This window comes from Myotis lucifugus, unplaced genomic scaffold, assembly GCF_000147115.1.
Source record: "Myotis lucifugus unplaced genomic scaffold, Myoluc2.0 scaffold_29, whole genome shotgun sequence".
Taxonomy (NCBI): Eukaryota; Metazoa; Chordata; class Mammalia; order Chiroptera; family Vespertilionidae; genus Myotis; species Myotis lucifugus.
The window spans coordinates 7,756,888-7,783,539 of NW_005871077.1; the positions used below are offsets into that span (position 1 = coordinate 7,756,888).

A 26,652-nucleotide genomic window follows, 5' to 3' on the forward strand; every position below is an offset into this window, starting at 1 on the left:
ATCTATGTAAATATGGGGATCAAAGGAGACCCCTGGACTCTCTCTCCCTCTCTTCTTCCTAGTCTATTGAAAAAAGTTTACAATATGCCAAAGTGAAAGGGATAGCCAATTGTATCAGATCACAAGTTCCACTCCAAGTGCTGGGAAAGGTCACAAGTAATGGTCCCCCATACCACCACCAGATATCAACACAGGGTATCACAGTGCAGAATGATTGGCTTCTGAGGATACTCGGCCATTTATACATCTGGATAAATTTCCCATAAACTCCAAGTACTGTTCTCCCACCTTGAGAGGCAGGAGGTATAGTTTATGTCGCAGGACAGGGGCCAGATCGTTTTGGGGGGTCCTTGCTCTTTACCTCTGTTGGATGGGAGCAACAGGGAGAGAGTCTTACAGGAAGTGTTTCCCCCAGGCGATTTTCTCCTGATACAGGGCAAGCATACATTCCATCTCGTTACTGTCTCAGGTACATCCACTTGGTCCTCTAGCCTTCCTGCCGCGCAAGCGTAAACAGTCACTTTTATTTAGAGCCTGTACAGAATATTTAATGCACTCCACCCAGGCATTCATTTCCTTATGTCCTACTTCTATTTGCATGGTGGTGGCACTGGCCTAGGGATCTTGTCCTGTGACATCTACTCCTAAATCTAGTCCTAGCCAATCTTTTGGCCTAAAGGCTGAAATATCCAAGTCATTCAAGTTATCTATAATCAATAAATTAACTGGGTAAGCATGATCTGGATTGTACACATTTTCCCAGCCCACATTGTAAGCCCTGCAATTTGCCAGAGCCCTAAAGCAAATAGACAGCTTACAGTTTCTTTATCATTAATTTCAAGGGGCTATGTCCTGGTATGGCCGTCCACGTTGAGGTGTTTCCACCCGGAGAAGCTGGTGGTCCGCCCTTAACCCATGTGTGATGGGTCCAACCTCATTCTGCAGTCCGAACAGCAGTCTCAGTGGTAAGCAAGATGAGGTAGGGTCCTTCCCAGGATGGTTCCAACTTGTTTCCCTTCCAATTCTTGATTAAAATAAACGTAGTCTCCTGCTCCACGATGATGAGCTGGTAACTCAAGAGGAGGGCCTTGGGCCAGGACGCCTTCTTAACCAACAGAGTCTGGCAGCATGTACCAATATACAGATTTTTTTAAAGGTGTTTAGGCTATCCATTGCTAAGCATAGCTGTGACTTATGAATCTAGCATGGAAATGTTAGAGGGGTATAAGGATCTTTTGGTATGACAGGATCTCTTGCAACTCAGAGAAAGGTAGAGGGGAAGGCGATAGAGTGGTAGCATTATTCTATGTTAGAAATAATATATTATGAAAACAGGAGATGACTTTTTAATGAAAGACTCTTCCTATGCCAGACTTGAAGTCACCACATATTCCCCTCATACTCCATTTCTGTGGTATGGCACATCACCAGAAACTCTTGATGGAATTAAATCCTCAATATTCAAAATGCTCATATCCATTGTAGTTCCAATCCTTAAAAAGAAAATATTCTTTATGCTGAATGCATTTTTATGCACTCTAGAAAAATCGACATATTTCAGTAAGATTTAAGTAGGAGTACAAGTGAATTAAACCATTCAGATAAAAATGCAACTAAAGCTGCATTCGCTGCTTTGATGACTCAGGAACATTTATATATGATTTAGTGTAATACTCCATCCACATAAAAAAGGCATTCTATTTCTTTATTTTTTTATTTGACAAGCAGCAATATCATGTTTGTCATTTTAATGTAGATACAATTATTAGGTTATCTGTCATATTATGATATTTCAGTTTTTTATTTTATGTCCTTTAAGATACATTAAAAAAAAAAACACACACATCAACTGCAAACGTGAAGGGGAGAAAAAGCATGGTACCCAACCAAATTTCCACATTTCAGCAATACTTCACTCATTCTTTAATAAAGGTTTAAGAAATGTCATAATGACATGAGCTTGAAATATCTCTAGGCATTTTCTCTGACGCTCATGACGTGGCACTGGTGATGTTGTAAACAGCAGAAAAACAGGGGCTGCCAAATGACCAAATTATGGAGGCATAGGCCTGCTCTTTTCCCCACAGGAACACACCAAATGGTGATGGCAATGATCTTCTCACACCCACACAGAGGAGAGCAACATCATGCTACGTAACTGTATTCATCTGCTGAAGCCTGGCTGCGTTCAATGTACTGTTTGTCTATCAGCACTTCAATACACTTCTTAATCATGCTGATACTAGGGTTAAACCTAGCTCTTGACTGGCTAATCACCTGTAAGAGAGACATGGGTGTCAAACTACTGCCAATTAATCAGTCATAAATAATTACTTTTAACCAATCAGCTATAAAAGTTTCTCAATTTTATTGAGGTTCCATCAAGGATATCTAAGCCATATAGAAAAATATACTTAAAATAATTATGAAATTATATTAAACAGAATAAAATCATCTTAAATGGATACACATGATATATCAAGTAAGCGAGTGCCATAACAATATTAAAAATTTTAAACTCAGAGAGCAGTGCATAAGGAGACGGAGAATTAGATCAATTCTGACATGAACAAAAATAATAATTTATGCAAAGTAAGGAAAAAGCCTAATGTTTATGTTGTGAAGAAATTAAAATGCAAAACATATATATAGCAAAATCTAATATTCATACATAAATAAATTAAACTATCAACTAATTAATCTATCTAAATACCCATACCCTTAAGCTTCCCTTACTCAACTTTCAGCTCTTAGCTGAAGTAACACTTCAAGATTTTTATGTACATTCTCACAGTATTGTATAACTTTTTTCAGTGCATGTTACTGTAATTTTATATTGCATACTAGAGGCCCAGTGCATGGATTCGTGCACTAGTGGGGTCCCTCAGCCTGGCCTGTGCCCTCTCGCAATCCAGGACCCCTTGGGGGATGTCGGACTGCCAGTTTCGGCCTGATCTCCGCAGGCCAGGTCGAGGGACCCCCTGGTGCACAAATCTGTGCACTAGGCCTCTAGTATGCATATAAGATCTTTGGTTAATCTCTTCCCACCCTCCCCTCTCCCCCCTTCCCTCTGAGATTCATCAGTCTGTTCCATGTTTCCATGCCTGTGCGTTGAGCGTCTGCCCCCTGGTGGTCAGTGCACGACATAGCAACCAGTTGAGTGGTCGGGTGGTCGCTTAGGCTTTTATATATATAGATTATTTCAATAATGTATTTCTTCCCTATTATACTGTGAACTACAAAAGGGCAGGAACCACATTTTGCTTTGCTCTGCATTAAACTCCCAACAGCAAACACAGCGCTATTGCATCATAGACACTCAATATACTTATGGAATGAGTCTTTGATGTGGTCAACTTCCTCCAATAACTGGAGAAAAGACTCAATAAACTGGTGAAGTTTATACCTCTGAACTCAAGCCAAAGCAAATCTGAACTTAATTCTGAAATTAAAAGTGGGTACTGTTCCCATTATGTAATGAAGCATATCTTTATGCTATTTGCGAATCACTGGATTTCTGTAATCATCTTTACAAAGAAACATTATTCATCTGTACATTGGTAATACTCTCTACCCCAAGAAGTTTTGAAGACTTTTCCCTCTTTTACCTCTTGAATAAGGGCATTATGCCGAAGTACTTTTCGTGCTTTCATGATACGAACTATAGCAGCTTGGAGATACATTTTCCGATCCTCATCTACAGCACTTCTAGTTTGTTCCATTTCCTGTTTACAGGTGGGAAAAAGTAAATGAGACAGTAAATCATAATTGTTCTGAATTCATTTTATCAGTGAATTTAAATAAATTTCTAATCAATACTGAGCATTGGGTAGAGGAGGGTATAGACAGTGGTCGGCAAACTGCGGCTCGCGAGTCACATGCGGCTCTTTGGCCCCTTGAGTGTGGCTCTTCCACAAAATACCGACTTCTGCGCATGGGCCATGAAGTTTCAATCGCACTGTACGTGCGCGCCCGCACATGGTATTTTGTGGAAGAGCTACACTCAAGGGGCCAAAGGGCCACATGTGGCTTGCAAGCTGCAGTTTGCTGACCACTGGTATAGGAGAATAAATAATGATGAACAGAGACTTGACTTAGAACTTAAATGACACAGAACAGTAATTTTCAAGAATGCTGTCCTTTCAGTGAGTACAGACACTATACCACAATGCTTTTAGATGCTTCAGTAAATGGCTCCAAGTGCATACTGGATTGGGCTTCAAGGGGAAGAACTGTGGAGGGTTCTATTTGGCTCAAGCAGAGAAGCCAGAAAGGATGAGCCAAAAAGGGCATAAATCATACAGCTCAAGGTAACAGTAGAAGCAAGGCATAGAAGTCGGCAATGCCACATTAATAGGGATCTCATAACGGCTTTTAACAGATAAAAATATAACCCATATCTTACAAATTATTATTCATTAGTCTGAAGGAAAATAGAACATTGAACATTTTAGGGTTCAAATTTAATAGCAATTCATTAACATTTGTTTCCCCATGGGGAAGTTCCTGAAGTGGGCCTGACATCATATATACCTTCACATCCTGCCCCAAGCCCAACGACATAGGTAGCAATTAGGAAGTGTAAGTGATGTGAACAGGCCACCCCAGAAATAAGCAATAATCACTGCTGAGTTAAAGAAATCAACAGTACACATGCAAACTGGCTTATCTGGTAGTCTGGACTCCACTCCACACCTCATAGATCACAATTTGAGTTCTGACAAGATTCCCAGGTGGTTCATTTACACATGAAACTTTGAGAAGCATTTTTAACAACTTTCCTTTGAAAGAAATTAGCTGTAAAACTTTCCCTTATTTTACAAATGAAAAATCTAAGAGATTATATTACTATTCAAGATAGAAATTTTTAGAAAGATGCAAAGCAGAGCAATACATTTAGTTTAAGAGCAATGCAGCACCCTTTTCCTTAGGTACCCATTATACCACTGTTTTTAAAATCTAAACTATTAGCAGAGATTTTGTTTATAGGGTTAGTAAATGCAAAGAATATGCCAGAAAAGATATATCATATCATTAATTTTGATGTGCAGAGTTTTGCATCATTTCTCATTGTTACTCTACTTGCAAAGTACAATGCTTTAATATTTCCAAAAGAAATGACATAGAAAAGCTCTTACCTGTGGTGTGTCTTTCTGCATTGATGTAGTAATTTTAAATTTTGTTCTTTTACTGCTGAAGTTCATATTTAATGAAAATGAAGATTCTGCATCAATATCTTCCTACAATTACAAATAATTCACTTATATTTATAAAACATAAAACCATTACATAAGAGTTGCTGCAAACAATATGCTATGAAATAACCAAGAAAAAACATCCTAAATTCTCATAATCTTTTACATTATAAAGATTATTTGAGAGAAAAATGATTGTCTTCTTTCAAACAAAGAAGTAAAAAACAACTCTTTTCTAATTTTACACTTGATAGAATTTTAATCAATTTAGATTAAATAAGTAAGCAAATTTCTGGCCTGACTATTACATATATTACATTTGGATAAGACAAAAGAGTCAAGCTCACTGGCTTAAACAGAACTTGACATTTTAATTTTTATGAAATGTCGACTCATAATTTTCCCATCACCCCATTTTGAAAAACTGAACAAACAAATGTTTTTTTAAGTGCTGCAATAACAATACCAATTATAAGTTACCTGACTATAAAAGCAAGCTGTTTCCAGTGGCACACAAGTATCATTTCTCCATGACCCTGGTGTGATTCTGCCAAGAGTCTGCTCTTAAATTCATGTTTTATTCACTCTGCCAGAAGCAAGTGGCCTTTCCTCAAGTGAAAGTTTTTAAGGCAACTTTTAGAATCACAACTTCTCTATTAGGCTTACGAAAGCCACTCATATCATATACTGAAATTTCTCTATCAGCAGGATCAAGAAGCACTTAAATAGGCCCTGGCCGGTGTGGGTCAGTGGTTAGAGCTTTGACCTTCACACTGAAGGGTGGAGGGTTCAATTCCTGTCAAAGGCATGTGCCTGGGTTGCAGGTTCTATCCCTGGTCGGGGTACATGTGGAGGCAACCAAGCGATGTTGATGTCTCTTTCTCTCTCCCCTCCTGCCTTCCCTCCCTTCCACTCTCTCTGAAAATCAATGGAGAAGATATCCTTGGATGTGGATTAACAACAACAAAAAAAGAAGCACTTGGTATGGTAGATAGACTCAGTTTTAATAATAAATTAAGAAATTCTAAGAAACCAGCAGATTCATAATTAAAATTTAATGTGCAAACAATCTATATTTATTTTGTATATTTTTGGGCAGTGAAAATAACACATTTAAAAATATATATATAACTTCTAACTTCAGCAATTAAGCTTAAAATTTTTTAACTTAAAATAAGTTCATTGTTTTAAGTCATAATTAATTTCTGTATTTAAAATCTTAATATTAAGAATTTTAACATTTAAAGATTCTGAAGTAAAAAAATTTAATCACTTCTCAAAATTAAGAAAAGCCTTTGAAAGATTTGAATTTCAGAATATATGTAATTTAGAACTGTTCAACTATAGGATATAAAATGTTATCATAATCTTAGAGATGTCGGCAAAATGAATTGATGAGAGAAGTAAGTTGTAGGCTATTAACTTTACCAAAATAAAAATGAAATACCATCTACAAGAATTTTTTTCTTATAGGTACAATAATTTGAAGTAGGAGATTTAACCCACATCAGTTGCTTTTTAAAAACCATTTAATTATCCAAGATATCTATAGTAATAAAAGGGTAATATGCTAATTAGACTAGATGTCCTCCCGGACATCCTTCCAGACGAAGCTGGGGCCAGAGCGAAGCCTGGGTCCTGGGTGCCTGCCAGTGGCCGGAGGGAAGCCGCCCAGGTCCCAGGTGCCTGCTGGCAGCCGGAGGGAAGCAGCCTGGGTCCCGGGTTCCTGCTGGCAGCCAGCCGGAGCGAAGCCGGCGCTGGCCACTGGGGGAAGGAAGGCCTACTCTTGCATGAATTTTCGTGTATCGGGCCTCTAGTATTATAATAACAAAAACTTACTACTGTAAAGAAAAGTTATAAAGAAAAAGGAATATACCATTGGCTTGCTAGTCTCATGATAGGTATTTTAAAAATATGGAGGTTATTTGAGTTCTGAAATTAAAGGATATGAAAGTGAGTGTGTTGGGTTCCAGTTGCACATGTTAAATATACAAATGACATCAATAGGCTGTTATTTCCTACTACAGAACCATACAGTTAAACATTAACCAAAAATACATGGGGGAAGAAATCTTGGAAAGTTTTAAGATAAGCTACAGTTTTCAAACTCAATCAAAAATTCTCAATGGCAATTTTTTTCCAATTTCTTAGTACATTGTCATAGTATAGGACAAAGAAAATCAAACTGTAAAGGGCACATAGGCACCAATTTACATAGCCTTCTCTGTGACTCCTCAAGTTCACAGTTGTAAGGAACCAGCAGTAATGTAGCTGATTCAAGTGCTTTCCAAAGTACCAAGGGCATTAACAATTATAACCTACTTTCAATACTGTGAACATCCCATGAAAATGCTTTAATGTTTACAACGCTTAAATTCCTTGACCTTTAAATTCCCATACCTTTTCTGAATCATGGTTAATCATTTTCACATCAAGTAATGATTTGATTGTTTTTGTCAGTTCCTTTTCATTCATCTGTGTGCTGTCTTGAAGCTCTTTATAGCTGACAGTTTCACTGTTGTTGAAGGCTAGAAGAACTGCCATTTGGTATGTTGTAACCATGGCTACATATGGTTTGCCCAAATAGTTCATTTTAACTTCACCTACAATTAAAACAAAATTGTGACAATAAACTGGTCATTCAAAGAAACATTTTGAAATTACTTGAATAATAACTGTCGATTTTGGATATTATTCTCCTTTATTAATTGTAAAGCCATTCTTGCTGGCAATGTAATTATTTTGTTTGTTTGAGGGATTGGGGGTAGGGCTCTTAGTTTTGAGTATAAATCATGGTTAAGCTATCATAACTTTACCAGTAGGGTTTAAACAATGTCTTTAGTCAATGGAAGGCTAACTAAAACTTAGAAAAAAACAGTAAGAGGAGGTGGGGATAGGAAAAAAAACCCAAAACAAAACAGACAAAGGGGAGAGAATGTCGGCTTGCTATTAGCAATGGCTTCATGTGCTGTCTCCATCTGCTCTATTCCAGGGAAGGGTCAAGCCTACAGGGAGGTCTATGAGCACATAGGAAATGCTTATCCTACAGCTTTGATTAAACTATAACTTCTGCCAACATTTTTAAAATTGCATCTTTCTTCCCAGCAATTTTCTAGGAGAAAACAAGAATGGGAAAGATAGATAGATCCTAATTTTATTTAAACAGTTGATAGAATAACAGTGTGCTAGACTCAACCTTACCCCCTAAGAGCTATTAAATATACAGCAGGTTTAGTTGTACTGCAGTTCTGCAATATCCCAGGGAGAGAGAACACTGAAAAGCTTGCAACAAACTGTATGACCAACATGTATGCATTCTGTGAAATTCAGTAACAGTCAAAAAAGCTAAGGTAAGTCAAAGAACTACTTCCTAAATCATAAAGTTGTGGTACAGTGATTGCGTGTTCTCTCTCTCTCTCTCTCTCTCTCTCTCTCTCTCTCTCTCTCTCTCTCACACACACACACACACACACACACACCCCTTGCATTATTTGACTGTCAATGGATTATAAACTAACCCAGCATGAAAACTGGTTTCAGAACCCTATATTTTAACTCAAGGAAGCTGTATTTCACATAACTGAACCCTAGAGGCTGCATTCCCCATATTAGTAACTCTGATCAAGATTTTGTGCTTCTTTATTCACTATTTAATTAAAGATTTTAAAGAATATAATTTTATTCTCCAATTTATTATCAGAACACACATGCCTATTTTAACTTTTATTATACCTTGACTTATTTAAAAAAAAAAAACTGATATTAAGAAATATTCTTCAAAATGATTTGGGAGGAAAAAAATCCCTAATCTCTGAATTTTCATGAAAAAAAGTTTAATATATTAATTAGAATATTCTATTCACACAAAGAGTTTAAGTAAGAAATTATCACTAGGTGTATACTACTAACAATTAGTATAAAGAGTACATTAAGGGCTTTCATCTCAACATTTAAGTTTGGAAAATGTGGCAAGGAGCAAAACATCACATAAACTACATTCTATCATTTGCGTGATGACTGCTTAGTCATATACCAGAAACCAATATAAAACAACTAGAGGCCTGGTGCATGATTTTGTGCACAGGTGGGACCCGGCCGGCCCGCCTCGATCTGGGTCAATTGGGCCAGGCTGGCTGGGGGGAGGGGCCGCAGGCAGTAGGCCAGCTGGCCCCGCCCCCTGGTCGAACTCCTGGTCGAGGGAACAATTTGCATATTAGCCTTTTATTATATAGGATGCAACAAGCACTTCAATGACTAAATGAGACCATCAGCCAGCATGTCCTTGATGTTGTAATATGATGCCATGGGTTTGGAAACAGAACGAGTCTTCTGTGACATAAACAGTCTTTTATTATCACTAGAAACAAAACAGCATGAGGAGACAGTGCAAATAAGGAGTCAAAGTGTCACTTATTATCAAGTACAGTCTGCAACTTAAAAAAGGGTTCAACTAGTAAGCTTTGTATTACACTTTTTTCTTGCTATTTTTTTTTTTCTCAATAAATTATCAAGATCAGGGGAACATGGACCTCTTCCCACTTTTCCAGCATCATGCTCTTACTGGTCAGCTCATGGCTGAAAAGACTGGGACCTAAATATTGCCCTTCAAATTACCTGCTAAATGAAAAGGGGAATATATCTTTACAACGGAGCTATCTGTTGGTCACCACCTTAACCAAGTGAGCAACTTTAGTGTCGCTAATAGTGGGACAATCTGATATTACATGTCCTCTGTTGTAATGTAATATTAACATCAGAAAATCCTTAGTATTCTTGCCAACAATATTTAATCTGAATATAATGAAACTTTTAGACCTGATTTCCACTTCACAGAAAATATAGAGAATCAGAAAACAAATAAAATACATCACAATTAAGTAATGTGACAAATCCAGAATGCCGGTCTTAAAAAAAATATGTCCAGAGGGTTAGAGTGGTCGTGGGGGGAAGATGATGGAGAAAGTGTTAGATAAGAAAAGGGTATCAAGGACTGGGCTGTTCTAAATGTTATTACTATGTGTTTTTCTTGCTGAATGTTAAAATATAAACAGGACAAGCTTCACAGGATCTCAATGGTATAAATGTAACTGAAAGGTTTAAAGAGAATAAAACTATATGAGGGGTCTGTTCTATATGAGACTCCCACTTACTGCTGACCACTGGAAAAGCTGCCTGGCCTGTCTCGACAGCAAAGCATAGTAACCACCTAAACATGTTTTGTTCAGCACTTCAGAAGGTGGTAGAGAAAGTGTTAGATAAGAAAAGGGTATCAAGGTCTGGGCAGTTCTAAATGTTATTACTAAATGTCAGCCCCGTTAGATGTGTTAATTAGTGTTTCTATTCCCATTTTGGGTATAGGGTTGTCAGAAATGTAGTTTCAGTTCTAGTGTACACTTGGCTTCTGGTTGGTTGGACAGGAACTATCTTTGGGATGCCTGATTCAGGGCCCAACTTACATCTAACAATGGAGGGTTGAGGAATGCCTGAGGGGCATATCCAAGACATCCTCGGTGACAATCTCTGGTCTGGTTGCCTGGCAAGCAGGAAATGGATTTTATTCTTTATGTATATATTTGCATTTGCCTTATTTGTCTGATATGTAAATGTGCCAGTATTTTTATGGTAGTCACCCTGGAATTCTGTTACTGGCCTTCTTGGCAAGCTGGGAGTCAGTTATACTATTACTGGTCAGTGCCAGGTTGTTTGAAAGGTTGAAAATACCTCTTAAGAAAAATGGGAAATATATTTAAAAGAACCCAAGGACTGGAAACTGAGCCATCAGGCAAGATATTGCCAGTTCTTGAGGGCCTCTCAGAGAAGACCTCCTTGATTGCTTGCCCCCAGGTGTCCTCAAACTAGGGGAACCCTGCCTCCCTCTCAGGGAGGCCTGTTTCTTTTAGGCTCCCTTTTGCTGTTCCTCCCTGCTATCAGCCTCCCAATTCTTTTGGTTCCCCCTAATCTGTTAGGAACGCCGTTGAAAACGTTTCCAGAACATGAAATTAATACTCCCACCCTGTATCCCTAAGTCCACTACCTGTCAAGGTACTAGTTTTCACCCAGAGGCTAAATTGTGCCCCCTCAGACAGGTTCTGGACAGGGAAGAGGGAATGAATGGTCACTGTACATGTTCCTTTCTCAACATCAGATCTGTATATTGGAAGGGAAATACTAAGGGACTTCAAGCTGATCCAGAGAGGTTTATTAGCTTAATTAGTGGTATATTCATGACCTATAATTCCACTTGGGGAGATATTCAATCCCTCCTAACCATCTTCCTCACTATTAAGGAAAAAATGACTGTACTGTTAAAAGCCAAGGAAGAGGCTGATAAACATACTTCTCAGTCTAATAATCAAATCTGGCAGCCAGCAGATGAGTTAATTCCCAATACTAATCTTCAGTGTGACCCCAATGACAGAATAAACTGGGCTCACCTTGAGTATTACAGGAACCTATTGCTGAAGGGTATGAAGGACACTGGTTGCTGCCATGCAAATTGGGGCAAAGTTAGAAACATCCAACAAAAGCTAAGAGGTAATTCTTAGAAAATTTTAAAAAATGCTTAAGGTAATCATATACCACCCAGGAAGTGAAGCTATCCTGAATACCCACCTCATATCTCAGAGTGCTCCGATACCTATAGAAAGTTACAAAAGATAGCGGTGGGATCTACCATTCCCACCTCCCAATTAATAGAAGCAGCCTTTAGGATTTTCAACAACAGAGATGTGACAGGAAAAAAAAAGGAAGAAAGAAAGATGAAAAAAAAACAAGCTGCTTTTCTGGCTGTCACCCGCTAGGCTTTGGGTAATCAGGGGACAAAAGGCAGAAGACCGCCTTGTGTGAGTAACCCCAGGCCCCACCGTGGGACCAACCAAAGTTGTCCAGCAAAGCTAAAGTCTAACCAATGTGTATATTGCAAACAAAAGGGTCACTGGAAGAAATAATGCCCTAATCGTCCTCAGAGAAGAAAGGGAAGCTCCTAATTCTTTGCAGTTACCCCAGATGAAGACTGACTCGGGGTCAGGGGGCTCCCCTTTAGGCCCCAAAGGATAACATTCCAATCTCCCATGAGGATACCTGGGTTACTTTGTTCTTACTAGCCAGGAAGGCCCCCTCTCCAAGAGGGAATGTAATATTAAAGGGGTGTTGAGAAACCCAGACACAAAGAAATTCTTTGAGACTCTGACATGTGAAATAGGGTCCCATTCTTTTCTCTATGTACGTGAGTGTCCAGTTCCCCTCTAAGGAAGGAACCTATTAAGTAAATTGGGGGCTACCATACACTTAGCCAAGATAAAGTTAAAGCACCTGATTCCAAATGATAGCGGAAAAGATTTCATGGTCCTCCTCCATTGGGTCTCAAAAGGCCAAAGACCTATACCCACAGAGATTCTTGACCAGGTTAATCCAGCTATTCAGGCACAAGGAGAATTTGAAGGGCAAAGAATGCCCTACCTTTTAAAGTAGTAATCAAACAGCAGACCACTGGCCCTGCGTTAAACAATAACCCTTGAAACCTGAGGCAAAAATAGGAATTGCCCCTATCCTAAAAGTATTTCTAGAATAGGGATTCATTCAGCCTTGTCAGTCACCCTGTAACACCCCCATCCTTCCCCTTAAGAAATGGAACCCAGGAGAATATAGATTTGTATAAGGCTTAAGGGCCATGAATGAAGTATATACACCCTACCACTGTTCCTAACCCCTCTACCCTGTTGGCCAATCCCTCAGGACCTAGCAAATACTATACAGTTCTAGATTTGAAGGATGCTTTCTTTTGCATTCTCTTGGACCATGACTCCCAGAAGATCTTTTGCATTTGAATGGTAAGATCCTGACACCCATCAAAGTCCCAGCATTGCTGGACTGTGTTACCACCAGGTTTCAAAAACTCCCCAGCCCTCTTTGGAGAGGCTCTTGTAAAAGATTAAAAATATGACTCTACTCCAATATGTAGATGACATTTTAACTACCACAGCTTTGATAAAGAAACTGCAGAGAGAAACACTATTCAGCAGAAAAAGGACACAAAATATGCCAGAAAAAGGTCCAGATACCTAAATTAGAAGTACCTGGATTTTCTTAATTCCCAAGGACAGAGAAACTTACTGCAGAGTGAAAGGCAGTAAGCCAGAGAGTAAAAGGCAGTAATAGCCAGTCTAGCTCCACCATGGAACTAGAGGCAATTGAGATGTTTTCTTGGAATGACAGGATTCTGTAGGCTCTGGATCCCTTGTTCCTCAAGACTACCTTGGAAAGTAGTAAAAGAACCCTTGGGGGAGAAACCAAGATGGCGGCAAAGGTAAACACCTGAAATTGCTGCCTTGCATAACCACTTCAAAAATACAACTAAAAGACAAAACAGACATCATCCAGAACCACAGGAAGGCTGGCTGAGTGGAAATTCTACAACTAGAAGGAAAGAGAAAAGCACACTGAGACTCAGAGGAGGTGCAGAAGTAAAGTGCAGAGGTATGGAGGCATGTGCGGAAAGGGTGGGCAACTGAGAAGGCGGTTGTCTTTTTCAATCGGGAGGGAGACACACGCTCCCGCTCTGAACCCTAGTTCCGGGCTAGTCTCTGGGGACCCAGACTCATACGGGGAGACAATGGACTGTCTGGCATCGGGCGGAACTTGAGGGCGGCTTTCTCTCAAAGGAGCTTGCAGCGATTACCGCGGGACACTGAGACCCGGGACCTCTTAGGGCAGGACTGAGGATCAGCCAAAGCTGTTTGCTCTGCCCTGTTGATTCCCTGAGACCCCACCCGACCCAAGCGGTGTGCAGAGGCTTTTGCATATGAATGACCTGGCCCTATGCAATGTAAAATTACCTAACAAACTGCAGCTGGGTCAGAGAGACCCAGAACATCCAAAAGAAGGCCCAAGGCCCCACAGCAGCTTGCACTGCTTCACAGCTGGGCCTCATCTGGGCACCTCCAAATCCCAAACAAAGAAGAGGAATCTGCAGAGCCCTCCATAGCTCCTGCTGGGTAGCCTCAGGCAGAGGCTAAATTAGCACTTCCTTAGAGATCCAAGTGCCAGTGTACCCAGTGGTCAGAGTGGGATCATCCAGATTACAACTCTTCAGATCCATAAGGTACACGTGTACTCAGGGGGCAGACTCAGTGAGCACCAAAGCCCCACTGAAGCAAGTCTTGCCCCAGAAGGGAGTCTCCAGCACAGAAGTTCTCCCACCATAGACACAGCTGATTCTCACAGCCAATTGGCCTGGAGGTCAATTCCTCCCAGTGATACCAACTACAATCAAGGCTTAACTACAACAAGACTGTGCACACAGCCCACAAAGGGGTGCACCAAGAGTGTCCACCTCAGGTAATTGGGGAGGCTGAGCTACTGGGCCCTATAGGACACCTAGCACAGAAAGCCACCCTATCAACACAGGGAAGCAGCCAAAACGTGGAGAAAAAGAAACAGGTCACAAATGACAGAAATGGAGGAAAGCAAACTACTGGATATAGAGTTCAAAACCACGGTTATAAGGTTTTTCAAGAATTTTCTAGAAACTGCCGATAAATTTAGTGAGACTCTCAATAAATCTAGTGAGACCCTAGAGAATATGAAAAAGGACCAACTAGAAATTAAGCATACACTGACTGAAATAAAGAATATTATTCAGAGGTCCAACAGCAGACTAGAGGATCGCAAGAATCAAGTCCAAGATTTGAAATACGAAGAAGTAAAAACACCCAACCGGAAAAGCAAAAAGAAAAAAGAATCCAAAAATATGAAGATAGTATAAGGAGCCTCTGGGACAACTTCAAGCGAACCAACATCTGAATTACAGGGGTGCCAGAAGAAGAGAGAGAGCAAGATATTGAAAACCTATTTGAAGAAATAATGGCAGAAAACTTCCCCTACCTGGTGAAAAAAATAGACTTACAAGTCCAGGAAGCACAGAGAACCCCAAACAAAAGGAATCCAAAGAGGACCACATCAAGACACATCATAATTAAAATGCCAAGAGCAAAAGACAAAGAGAGAATCTTAAAAGCAGCAAGAGAAAAACAGTTAGTTACCTACAAGGGAGTACCCATAAAACTGTCAGCTGATTTCTCAACAGAAATTATGCAGGCCAGAAGGGAGTGGCAAGAAATATTCCAAGTGATGAATAGCAAGAACCTACAACCAAGATTACTCTACCCAGCAAAGCTATCATTCAGAATTGAAGGTCAGATAAAGAGCTTCACAGAGAAGGAAAAGCTAAAGGTGTCCATCACCACCAAACCAGTATTATACGAAATGCTGAAAGGTATCCTTTAAGAAGAGGAAGAAGAAGAAAAAGGTAAAGATAAAAATTATGAACAACAAGTACATGTCTATCAACAAGTGAATCTAAAAATCAAGTGAATAAAAAATCTGATGAACAGAATAAACTGGTGAATAGAATAGAATCAGGGGCATAGAAAGGGAGTGGACTGACAATTCTTGGGGGGAAAGGGGTGTGGGGGGTGCAGGAAGAGACTGGACAAAAATCGTACACCTATGGATGAGGTCAGTGGGGAGGTGGGGTAAGGGCAGAGGGTGGGGTGGGAAGCGGGTGGAGGGGAACTATGGGGGAAAAAAATGAGGAACTGTAATAATCTGAACAATAAAGATTTAATTTAAAAAAAGAAAAAAAGAAAAGAACCCCTGGGAAGGAAGCACTATATGAACAGTTAGTTCAGGTAATAGTGATCCCAGGCATGAGAAGAATCATTAATAGTGTTATGGCTAGCTGTGTACAATGCATATATTAGACCTGTGGTACCACTTTAAGGCAGTCCAGGCCTGGGGAATGTTACCTGGAAAAGACTGGAAGGTGGGCATTACAGTAATGTTCCTTGGTCCTGGAAGATTCAAGTACTTATTAGTGTTAGTAAACACCTTTCATGGATGGGTAGATCATTCCCATGATGAAGTGAAAGGAGCAATGAAGTTGTAAAGGTCTGCTTAAGGAAATAATACCTATGTTAGGACTCCCCTGGATCTTTCAGAGTGACAATGGGCTGGCTTTTACAGTGGCTGTAGCATTGGGCTCTCCATCTTAGGTGGAGCTTACATTCTTCATGGAGACCACAGTCCTCAGTTAAAACAGAATAATGCTGCTGAAACCGGTTTGGCTCAGTGGATAGAGCGTCGGCTTGCGGACTGAGGGGTCCCAGGTTCGATTCGGGTCAAGGGCATGTACCTTGGTTGCGGGCACGTCCCCAGTGGGGGGTGTGCAGGAGGCAGCTGATCGATGTTTCTCTCTCATTGATGTTTCTAGCTCTCTATCTCTCTCCCTTCCTCTCTGTAAAAAATCAATAAAATATATTTAAAAAAAAACAACAACAGAATAATGCAATCAACTACTCAAAAAGACCCTAGCCAAAATGTACCAAGAAACCCATAAGACCTGGCTTAATTACCGACTGTCCTAACCCAGACCAGAGCAGCACCTAAAGGAATACTTAAGTTGACTACTTTTGAATTTATGTATGGTAGGCCTTAATAGGCTCCTCTAAAATTTTAGGGTGCCAAGACCCACTTATAAAACAGGCCGTTAAACATATAATCCACTTAGGAAAGGTAACTTAAAACTTAAATAAATATGCTAACCCAGTGGTTGGCAAACTGTGGCTCGCGAGCCACATGCGGCTCTTTGGCCCCTTGACTGTGGCCACGAAGTTTCAATCGCACTGTACGTGCGCGCCCGCAGGTGGTATTTTGTTGAAGAGCCACACTCAAGGGGCCGCAGTTTGCCAACCACTGTGCTAACCTGATTTTACCCACAGAAACAGATACTAAAGTACACCTATATGATCCAGGGAACCAGGTATATTTAACATGTTAAGCGCCAAGCCTATTTTGTCTTCCTTTCCATTTAGTCCGCGATATCCGATTTCACCAATATGCTGGCGGCCGGAGACTGACGAGGTCCAAATGAGAAAGTATAGTGTCAGTCACCGGTGACTGACATGGCGCTTAACGTGCTAAAAACATGGAAATCAAGATTCCTGCAAGATCAACTGAACCCAATATGGACAGGTCCTCATTTTGTGTTACTAACAACTCATTTTTGCTGGATAGATCACTCTGGACTGAAGCAAGCTCTACCACCCGGTGAGAACAAGGATCCAGATCCACAGTACTCTTGTCAACCTGTCTGACCTTCAAGCTGCTCTTCAAAAGAAGTGATGGCTATTATGCACTCTTGTTCTTAGGAATCCCAGGACCTAGGGGACTCCATGACTGTCATAAGTCAGGCAGCCAGAGAATTTGTCCATGTTCAGCAGGAAGTAGTTACACAAGTATGACCTTCATGCCTATTCCTGCAAGAATGAGGAGTGAAAAATCTCAAGGGAATTGTTAAAATAGGACAAGGGTCTCAAGGTCTAGGTAGTTCTAAATGTTCTTACTAAATGTTATCCTTACTAAATGTTAGAATGTAGCACAGTATTTTGTAAACCAGCTGTAAACAGGATGAGCTTGAGGGGAACACAACTGGATGACAGTAGCCAACTGCAAACAAGAAATTAACATGTAATTGATCAAATAGCGTATATAAGCAATGACTGAACCTTCCTTCCAAGATGCAGAGCTTTGAATATGAATCCCATTCTCCACTACTTGCTGCAAATAAATCAAACTACCTTGCAACAAAAACATCTCATTCTTGAATAGAGCATCCCAAGTGTCAAATACCTTGAGTTTAGTAACAAAAGAGGGAAGACAGAAAAACCAAATGCAATTAGTGATTTTTTATTACATGAACTAGTGGCCCGGTGCACGAAATTGATGCACATTAAAAGGGAATTAATTAGAGGAAATATTTTAATATTGCTATTTGTCCTTTCTCTATAATAGAAGTGTCAGAGATGAAAGAAAATTAGTAAAATGTATATAAAAATCTCCCTCCTGTCAGAGTCTGGGGCACGCTGCGGGACCCAGAGTCAAGTCCCCGCCCACCCGCGTGCACCTCAAAATCGTGCAAGACCCAGACTCGGCTGGCCCCACCCCCATTGGGCGAGATCCAGACCCGGCCGGCCCCACCCTCAAGCCCTGTTGGGCGGGGGTGCGCAGCCTCAGGTCCCCCGGCCCAGCGCCGGGCAAGGGGCACAGCCTCAGGTGCCTCAGCCCAGTGCCGGATGGGGGGGTGCAGCCTCAGGTCCCCCAGCCTGGCGCTGGGGAGTGCGGCCTGAGGTCCCCTGGCCCGGTGTCAGGGCATGGGGCATGGCCTGAGATCCCCCGTCAAGCCCTGCTGGGCCGAGGACATGACCTCAGGACCCCTGGCTCGGTGCTGGGGTGGGGGTGCGGCCTGAGGTTCCCCACCCTGGCCTGGCACCATGCAGCTTCAGGTCCCTCCTGATTGCTCGTTACGGCTCGTTATGGGAACCCCGCCTCCGCTGTGGGCACAGCCATCTTTGTGACGGTGTGAGGGTCAATTTGCATATTGCATCTTTATTATATAGGATAATAGACATCAAAGTGTCTATGTATTTCCCAATGAAATGTTATCTCCGTTTTCAACTTAAATCTTAGCAACTGACCTGAGATTCCAGCAACTTCTTGCTCTGCCACAAATGATACTTATATCCATACAGTGTAACAGTTTCAAGGTCCTGTATTTGTATCCCTTCATCAAGTTGTTTGTCAGAATAATTCTATTCAATGTCCTAGTAATAAATCCAATGGAATTTTCATCTTTCTCTCATTAACTATCATGTCTGATATTGTAGATCAGAAATTTTCAATAGGTGTGCTGCGACAGGCACACTGCTGAGTGGCAAAAATTATTTTTCTAATTAAATTTATTAGGGTGACATCGGTCAACATAAACATAGATTTCAGGTTTGAGTTTCTATATTACAAGACATGTATACTGCATCATTGGCTCACTACGCAAAGTCAAATCTTCTCCTGTCACCATATATTAAGACCCCTTCTCCCTCACCCACTTCTGTCTTGCAACCACCACACTGCTGTTTGTGTTCACAAGTTTAGTTTTATATCCCACAAATGAGTGAAATCATATAGTTGTTAGCTATTTCTGACTGACTTATTTCACTTAGTATAATGTGCTCAAGGTCCATCCATATTGTTTCAACTGGTGCTATTTCATCCTTTCTTATGGCTGAATCGTATTACATTGTGTATTTGTACCCCACCTTATTTAAATAGTCCTCTATCACAAGACACTTTGGTTGTTTCCATGTCTTGGCCACTGTGAATAATTCTGCAGTAAACATAGGGGTGCATATATCTTTGTGAATGCATGATTTTGAGGTTTTCAGGTATATGCCCAGGAGAGGGATTGCTGGGTCATATGGTAGCTCTATTCTTAAAATTTTTTTGGAATCACCAGACTGATCTCCATAGTTGTACCAGTCTACATTCCCACCAGCAGTGGATGAGGGTTCCCTTTTTTCCACAACCTCTCCACACTTGTTATTGCTTGTATTGTTGTTAATGGCCACTCAAATGAGGTGGTATCTCATTATAGTTTGTTGAAAATCATCTGTCCATCTACATGTAGTTTCATACTTGGGCTCTCAATTCAATATCATTAATCTGTGTGTCTCTTTCTCTACCAATACCATGCTGTTTTGATTATTATAGCTCTGTAGTATACTTTGAAGTCAGGTAGCATGATACCTCCAGCTTCATTCTTTTTTCTCAGGATTGCCTTTGTGGTTCCAAACAAATGATGATTTCTTGTTCTTTTTCATTAAAAAATGACATTGGGATTTTGATGGGGATTGCATTAAATCTGTATATTGCTTTGGGTAACACGGCCATTTTAATTATGTTGATTCTTGCAATCCATGAACATGGGATATTTTTCCATTTTGTTGTGTATTTTTAGTGTCTTTTAATAATGCTTTGTAGTTTCCCCTGGAATGAACCTCACTTGACCGTGATATATTATTTTTTGGATGTACAGTTGTATTTGATTTGCTAGTATTTTGTTTAGGATTTTTGCATCTGTATTCATCAGAAATTTTGGTCTGCAGTTTTCTTTCTTTGTGTTATCTTTGCCATGTTTTGGTATCAGGGTTATACTGGCCTCATAGAATGTGTTAAGACGTATTGCCTCGGAGAGAGACTCAAGATGGCAGCATAGGTAAACACCTGTACTTGCTGCCTCCCACAACCACATCAAAATTACAACTAAAATACATAACAAGTATCATGCAGAACCAGGGAAAGCTGGACGAGTCAAAGTACTAAAACTAGAGAAGTAAAGAAGAAAGCGCATTGAGACTGGTAGGAGGTGCAGAGGCGCGGAACGGCCTGGCACCCGGGTGTGCCACTTTTTTTAACACGTTAAGCAACATGTCAGTCATCGGTGACTGACACTATACTTTCCATCCAGACCGGTCAGTCACTGGTACTGCCAGCATATCGGTGAAATCAGATACCACGGGCTAAACGGAAAGGAAGACAAAAGAGGCTTGGCGTTTAACGTGTTAATCGGGAGGGAGATATAAGCTCCCGCTTGCTCTGAGCTCCAGTGCCAGGTGAGACTCTGGGTGACCCAGGCACATATGAGGAGACACTGGATTGTCTGGCATTGGGGCAGGAATGCAGGAGCAGCTTTCTTCCAGGTGGAGGTGCTCGCAATGGTCATTGTTCCTGTGCTGGGACCTTCCCAGTGCAGGGCTGATTGGCAGCCATTGCTGTTTGCTCCACCCTGGAGATTCCCTGAGACCCTGCCCTACCTGATTTTACAACCCTACTCAAGCTGTGCGCAGCAGCTTTTGCATATGAATGGCCTCTCCTTTCTCAGTCTAAAACCTGTCAAACAAGCTGCAGCTGGGTCAGGGAGCCCCAAAGCTATCAAAACAAGGCCCAAGGCCAGCCCCAGCCGCAGCCTGCCTTGCTTCATAGCTGGGCCTCGTCTGGGCACTTCCAAACCTGATACAAAGAGGAGGAATCTGCAGATCTCTCTGTAGCTCCTGCTGGGTGGCCCCAGCCAGTGGCTGACTTTGCACCTCCTTGGAGATCCAAGAGACAGTGTACCCAGTGGTCAATGTGAGACCATACCAGATTATAACTCTTCCCATCCACAAGTGACACACTCAAGGGGCAGACTCACTGAGCACCAAAGCCCCACTGAAGCAAGTCCCGCCCCATAAGGGTATCTCCTGCACAGTAGCTCTTCCACTGTAGACACAGCTGGTCCTCACAGCCAATTGGCCTGGAGGTCTATTCCTCCCAGTGATACCAACGGCAATCAAGGCTCAACTACAACAAGACTGTGCAAAGGGATCCACCAAGAGTGTCCACCTCAGGTGATTGGGGAGGCTGAACCACTGGGCCCTATAGGACACCTACCACACAAGGCCACTCTATCAACTCAAGGAGACTTAGCAGCTACCCAATACACAGAAACAAACACAGGGAAGCAGCCAAAATGCGGAGACAAAGAAAAAAGTCACAAATGAAAGAAATGGAGGAAAACAAACTACTGGATATAGACTTCAAAACCACAGTTATAAGGTTATTCAAGAATCTTCTAGAAACCTCCAAGGAACTTAATGAGATCTTCAAGGATCTTAGTGAGAATGCCAAAAAAAAAAAAAGAAAAAGAAAAGGACCAGTCAGAAATTAAGCATACACCGACTGAAATATAGAATAATATACAGAGATCCAACAACAGACTAGACGCAGTGGTTCTCAACCTTCTGGCCCTTTAAATACAGTTCCTCATGTTGTGACCAAACCATAAAATTATTTTCGTATTTTCGTTGCTACTTCATAACTGTAATGTTGCTACTGTTATGAATTGTAATGTAAATATCTGATATGGAGGATGGTCTTAGGTGAAAGGGTTGTTCGACCGCCAAAGGGGTCGTGACCCACAGGTTGAGATCTGCTGGACTAGAGGATCCCAAGAATTAAGTCAAAGGTTTGAAATATGAGGAAGCAAAAAACACCCAACTAGAAAAGCAAAAAGAAAAAAGAATCCAAAAATATGAAGATAGTGTAAGGAGCCTCTGGGATAGCTTCAAGCGTACCAACATCCAAATTATGGGGGTACCAGAAGAAGAGAGAGAGAGCAAGATATTGAAAACCTATTTGGAGAAATAATGACAGAAAACTTCCCCTACCTGATGAAAGAAATAGACTTACAAGTCCAGGAAGCGCAGAGAACCCCAAACAAAAGGAATCCAAAGAGGACCACACCAAGACACATCAAAATTAAAATGCCAAGGGCAAAAGACAAAGAGGGCATATTAAAAGCAGCAAGAGAAAAACAGTTACCTGCAAGCGAGTACCCATACGACTGTCAGCTGATTTCTCAACAGAAACTATGCAGGCTAGAAGGGAGTAGCAAGAAATTTTCAAAGTGATGAAAAGCAAGAACCTACAACCAAGATTACTCTACCCAGCAAAGCTATCATTTAGCATTGAAGGTCAGATAAAGAGCTTCACAGACAAGAACAAGCTAAAGAAGTTCATCACAACCAAACCAGTATTATATGAAACTAGAGGCCCGGTGCACAAAAATTTGTGCACTGGGGGGGGGGGGGGGGGGCCTCAGGACCCTTGGGGGATGTCCACCTGTTGACTTAGGCCCACTCCCCGGGGGATCAGGCCTAAGCTTGCAGTCAGACATCCTTCTGGCAGCCAGGGAGCCTTCGGGGGATGTCCAACTAAAGGCTTAGGCCCTCAAGGGATCAGGCCGAAACCATTAGTTGGACATTCTTAGTGCTGCCACGGAGGTGGGAGAGGCTCCTGTAACCACCTCTGCGCTGACCAGCCATGAGCCAGCTTCTGTCTGAGTGGCACTCTCCATATGGAAGTGCACTGACCACCAGGGGGCAGATCCTGCATTGAGCGTCTGCCCCTGGTGGCCAGTGCGCATCATAGCAACCGGCCATTCTGCCGTTCAGTCAATTTGCATATTAGCCTTTTATTATTATTATATAGGATGTCCCTATTTCCCCCCTTTTGCCCCCTCTACCCAGCTCTTGCCCCCCACTTCTCTCTGGCCATCACCATACTGTTGTCTGTGTCCATGGGTTGTGCATATATTTTCTTTGGCTAATCCCTTCTTTAAATTCACTTCTTTAAATTTTTATTTTCAGATAAGTGCTTATAACTGCACTATTATATATTTTCTATTATAGAAAATATAGAATTAAGATATTTAGAATTAAGATATTTTTTAATTGAATCCTTGTAAATTTTAGCACAATAAATTATGCTAGAAGCAATTAGGAGATTTTTCATGTAATGCAGATACATTTCAATTAATATTTTATTAATTTTTAATTTTTAAATATTTTAATTTGAAATAATCTCATACATGTAAAAAAAACTATAAAATACTACAGCATATTATATGTACCCTTCACCCAATTTCTTAGGTGTTAATAATTTAAACATAACCATTATACAATTAACAAAATCTGGAATATATTTTTCTTATAATCTCTTTAATATTACTTAATCCATTTACTTTGTTTTTGTTAATCTTCACCCAAGGATATTTTTCCAGTGAATTTTAGAGAGAGTGAAGGGAAAGGGAGAGACACATTGATTGGTTGACTCCTGCACATGCTCTGATAGGGACTGGGGATCAAGCCAGCAACTGAGGTACATGCCCTTGACTGGAATCAAACCTGGGACCCTTCAGTCCACGGGCTAATGCTCTATCCACTGAGAAAAACAGCTGCAGCTTAATTCATTTACTTTTAATCTATATGTGTCTTTATATTTAAAGTGGGTTTTGTTTTTGATTCAGCCTCATAATCTGTCTTTTAATTGGTGCATTTATGCCACTGACTTTCAGAGTGCTTACTGATAGAGTTACTGCCATATCTGGCGGCTTCTGGGGCTTCCGGGGCCCGCCAGCGGCCGGGACCGATCCGGTCCGGGCGGCAGGCAGGCGGCTCCTGGGGCTTGTGGGGCCGGCGTGCCTGCAGCCCAGGACCGGATCCGGTCCCGGGCAGCAGGCAGGCAGCTTCTGGCATCGCCCATGGGGGCCTGGATGGCGGCACACGCTGTCCCACCCTGCCTGCAGTATGCAAATTAGCCGCCATCTTTGTTGGTGGTTAATTTGCATATCTTGCTGATTAGCCAATGGGAGGCATAGCGAAGGTATGGTCAATTACCATGTTTGGCTATTATTAGATAGGATGCTGAAGGGTATTCTTTAAGAAGAGGAGGAAGAAGAAAAAGGTAAAGATAAAAAATTATGAGCAACAAAGTGAGAACACATACATATCTATCAACAAGTAAATCTAAAAATCAAATGAATAAAATATCTGGTCAACAGAATAAACTGGTGAATGTAATAGAATCAGGGACATGGAAATGGAGCGGATTGACAATTCTCGAGGGAAAGGGAGTGTGGGAGGTGCGGGAAGAGATTGAACAAAGATCTTATATGCCTGTAAGCAGTACCTATGGACAAGGACAGTGGAGTGGTGAGGGCCTGGAGTGGGGTGGGAGCCAGGTGGGGGGGTACTATGGGGGGGGGGGAGAGGGGCATCTGTAGTAATCTGAACAATAAAGATTAAAAAATTAAAATAAAATAAATTTTAAAAAATAAGTATTGCCTTTTGTTCAATTTTTTGGAAGAATTTGTGAAGGCCAGATTTTAAATCTTTGACTGGTAGAATTCACTGGTGAAGCCAACTGGTTCTAGACTTTTATTTTGGGGGAGGTTTTTGATGGTTCTTTCAATTTCCTCACATTGATCTATTTAGTGTTCCAATTCTTCATGATTTAGTCTAGGATGGTTATATATTTCTTAGGAACGTATCCATTTCTTCTAGATTAAGGAATTTGGAGCCATATAGTCTTTCATAATATTTTAGTATAATCCTTTGTATATCTATGAAGACTATGGTGACCTCTCCTGTCTCATTTCTGATTTTGTTTATATGGGACTTTTCCCTTTTTTCCTTAATGAGTCTAGTCAGAGGTTTGTCAATTTTATTTTATTTTTTTATTTTTATTTTTTAATTAAATCTTTATTGTTCAGATTATTACATTTGTTCCTCTTTTTTCCCCCCATAACTCCCCTCCTCCCAGTTCCCACCCCACCCTCCGCCCTCACTCCCCACCCACTGTCCTCATCCATAGGTGCACGATTTTTGTCCAGTCTCTTCCCGCATCTCTCACACCCCTTTCCCCCCCAAGAATAGTCAGTCCATTCCCTTTCTATGTCCCTGATTCTATTATAATCACCAGTTCATTCTGTTCATCAGATTATTCACTTGATTCTTAGATTCACTTGTTGATAGATGCGTATTTGTTGTTCATAATTTGTATCTTTACCTTTTTCTTCTTCTTCCTCTTCTTAAAGGATACCTTTTCAGCATTTCATACAATACTGGTTTGGTCGTGATGAACTCCTTTTAGCTTTTCCTTATCTGTGAAGCTCTTTATCTGACCTTCAATTCTGAATGATAGCTTTGCTGGGTAGAGTAATCTTGGTTGTAGGTTCTTGCTATTCATCACTTGGAATATTTCTTGCCACTCCCTTCTGGCCTGCACAATTTCTGTTGAGAAATCAGCTGACAGTCCTATGGGTATTCCCTTGTAGGTAACTAACTGTTTTTCTCTTGCTGCTTTTAAGATTCTCTCTTTGTCTTTTGCCCTTGGAATTTTAATTATGATGTGTCTTGGTGTGGTCCTCTTTGGATTCCTTTTGTTTGGGGTTCTCTGCGCTTCCTGGACTTGTAAGTCTATTTCTTTCATCAGGTAGGGGAAGTTTTCTGTCATTATTTCTTCAAATAGGTTTTCAATATCTTGCTGTCTCTCATCTTCTGGCACCCCTATAATTCTGATGTTGGTACGCTTGAAGCTGTCCCAGAGGCTCCTTACACTATCTTCGTATTTTCGGATTCTTTTTTCATTTTGCTTTTCCGGTTGGGTGTTTTTTTGCTTCTTCGCATTTCAAATCTTTGACTTGATTCTTGCGCTCCTCTGGTCTGCTGTTGGAACTCTGTATAATATTCTTTATTTCAGTCAGTGTATGCTTAATTTCTAGTTGGTCCTTTATCACAACATCGAGGGTCTCATTAGATTTCTTGTACATCTCATTAAGTTTATCGGCAGACTCTAGAAGACTCTTGAAAGACCTCAAAAGTGTGGTTTTGAATTCTATATCCAGCGGCCTGCTTTCCTCCAGTTCTGTCATTTGTGTCCTGTTTCTTTGTCTCGGCATTTTTTTATGCTTCGCTGTGTCGATAGAGTGGCTTTCTGTGCTAAGTGTCCCAATTACCCGAGGTAGACACTCTTGGTGCACCCCCTTGTGGTCTTTGTGCTCAGTCTTGTTGTAGCTAAGCCTTGATTATTGTAGGTATCACTGGGAGGGATTTGACTTCCAGGCCAACTGGCTGTGAGAATCAGCTGTGTCTGCAGTGGGAGAACTTCTGTCCTCTAGGGAGGTGCTAATCTAGCCTTTGCCTGAGGCTATTCCACAAATGCCTCTGTGCAGGGCTTGGGCGGGGCA

General features: G+C 41.0%; 1 protein-coding gene across 4 annotated transcripts in view; it reads right to left on the minus strand.

Annotated features, from left to right (window-relative positions):
- Positions 1 to 1,691: 1,691 nt before the first annotated feature.
- CUL2 (cullin 2) overlaps positions 1,692 to 26,652 on the minus strand; it is a 174,496-nt gene continuing 149,535 nt past the window's right edge. For 3 of the 4 annotated variants that reach the window (XM_023752246.1, XM_006086685.3, XM_023752247.1), the window contains 4 exons: positions 7,596 to 7,798; positions 5,139 to 5,240; positions 3,609 to 3,725; positions 1,692 to 2,277 (listed from right to left, as the gene is read on the minus strand). In XM_023752246.1, coding sequence (XP_023608014.1) covers positions 2,146 to 2,277; positions 3,609 to 3,725; positions 5,139 to 5,240; positions 7,596 to 7,798 — 554 coding nt within the window. In that variant the 3' untranslated portion in view covers positions 1,692 to 2,145. The remainder of the gene's footprint in view (positions 2,278 to 3,608; positions 3,726 to 5,138; positions 5,241 to 7,595; positions 7,799 to 26,652) is intronic. The other variant, XM_006086688.3, reaches the window with a different exon arrangement.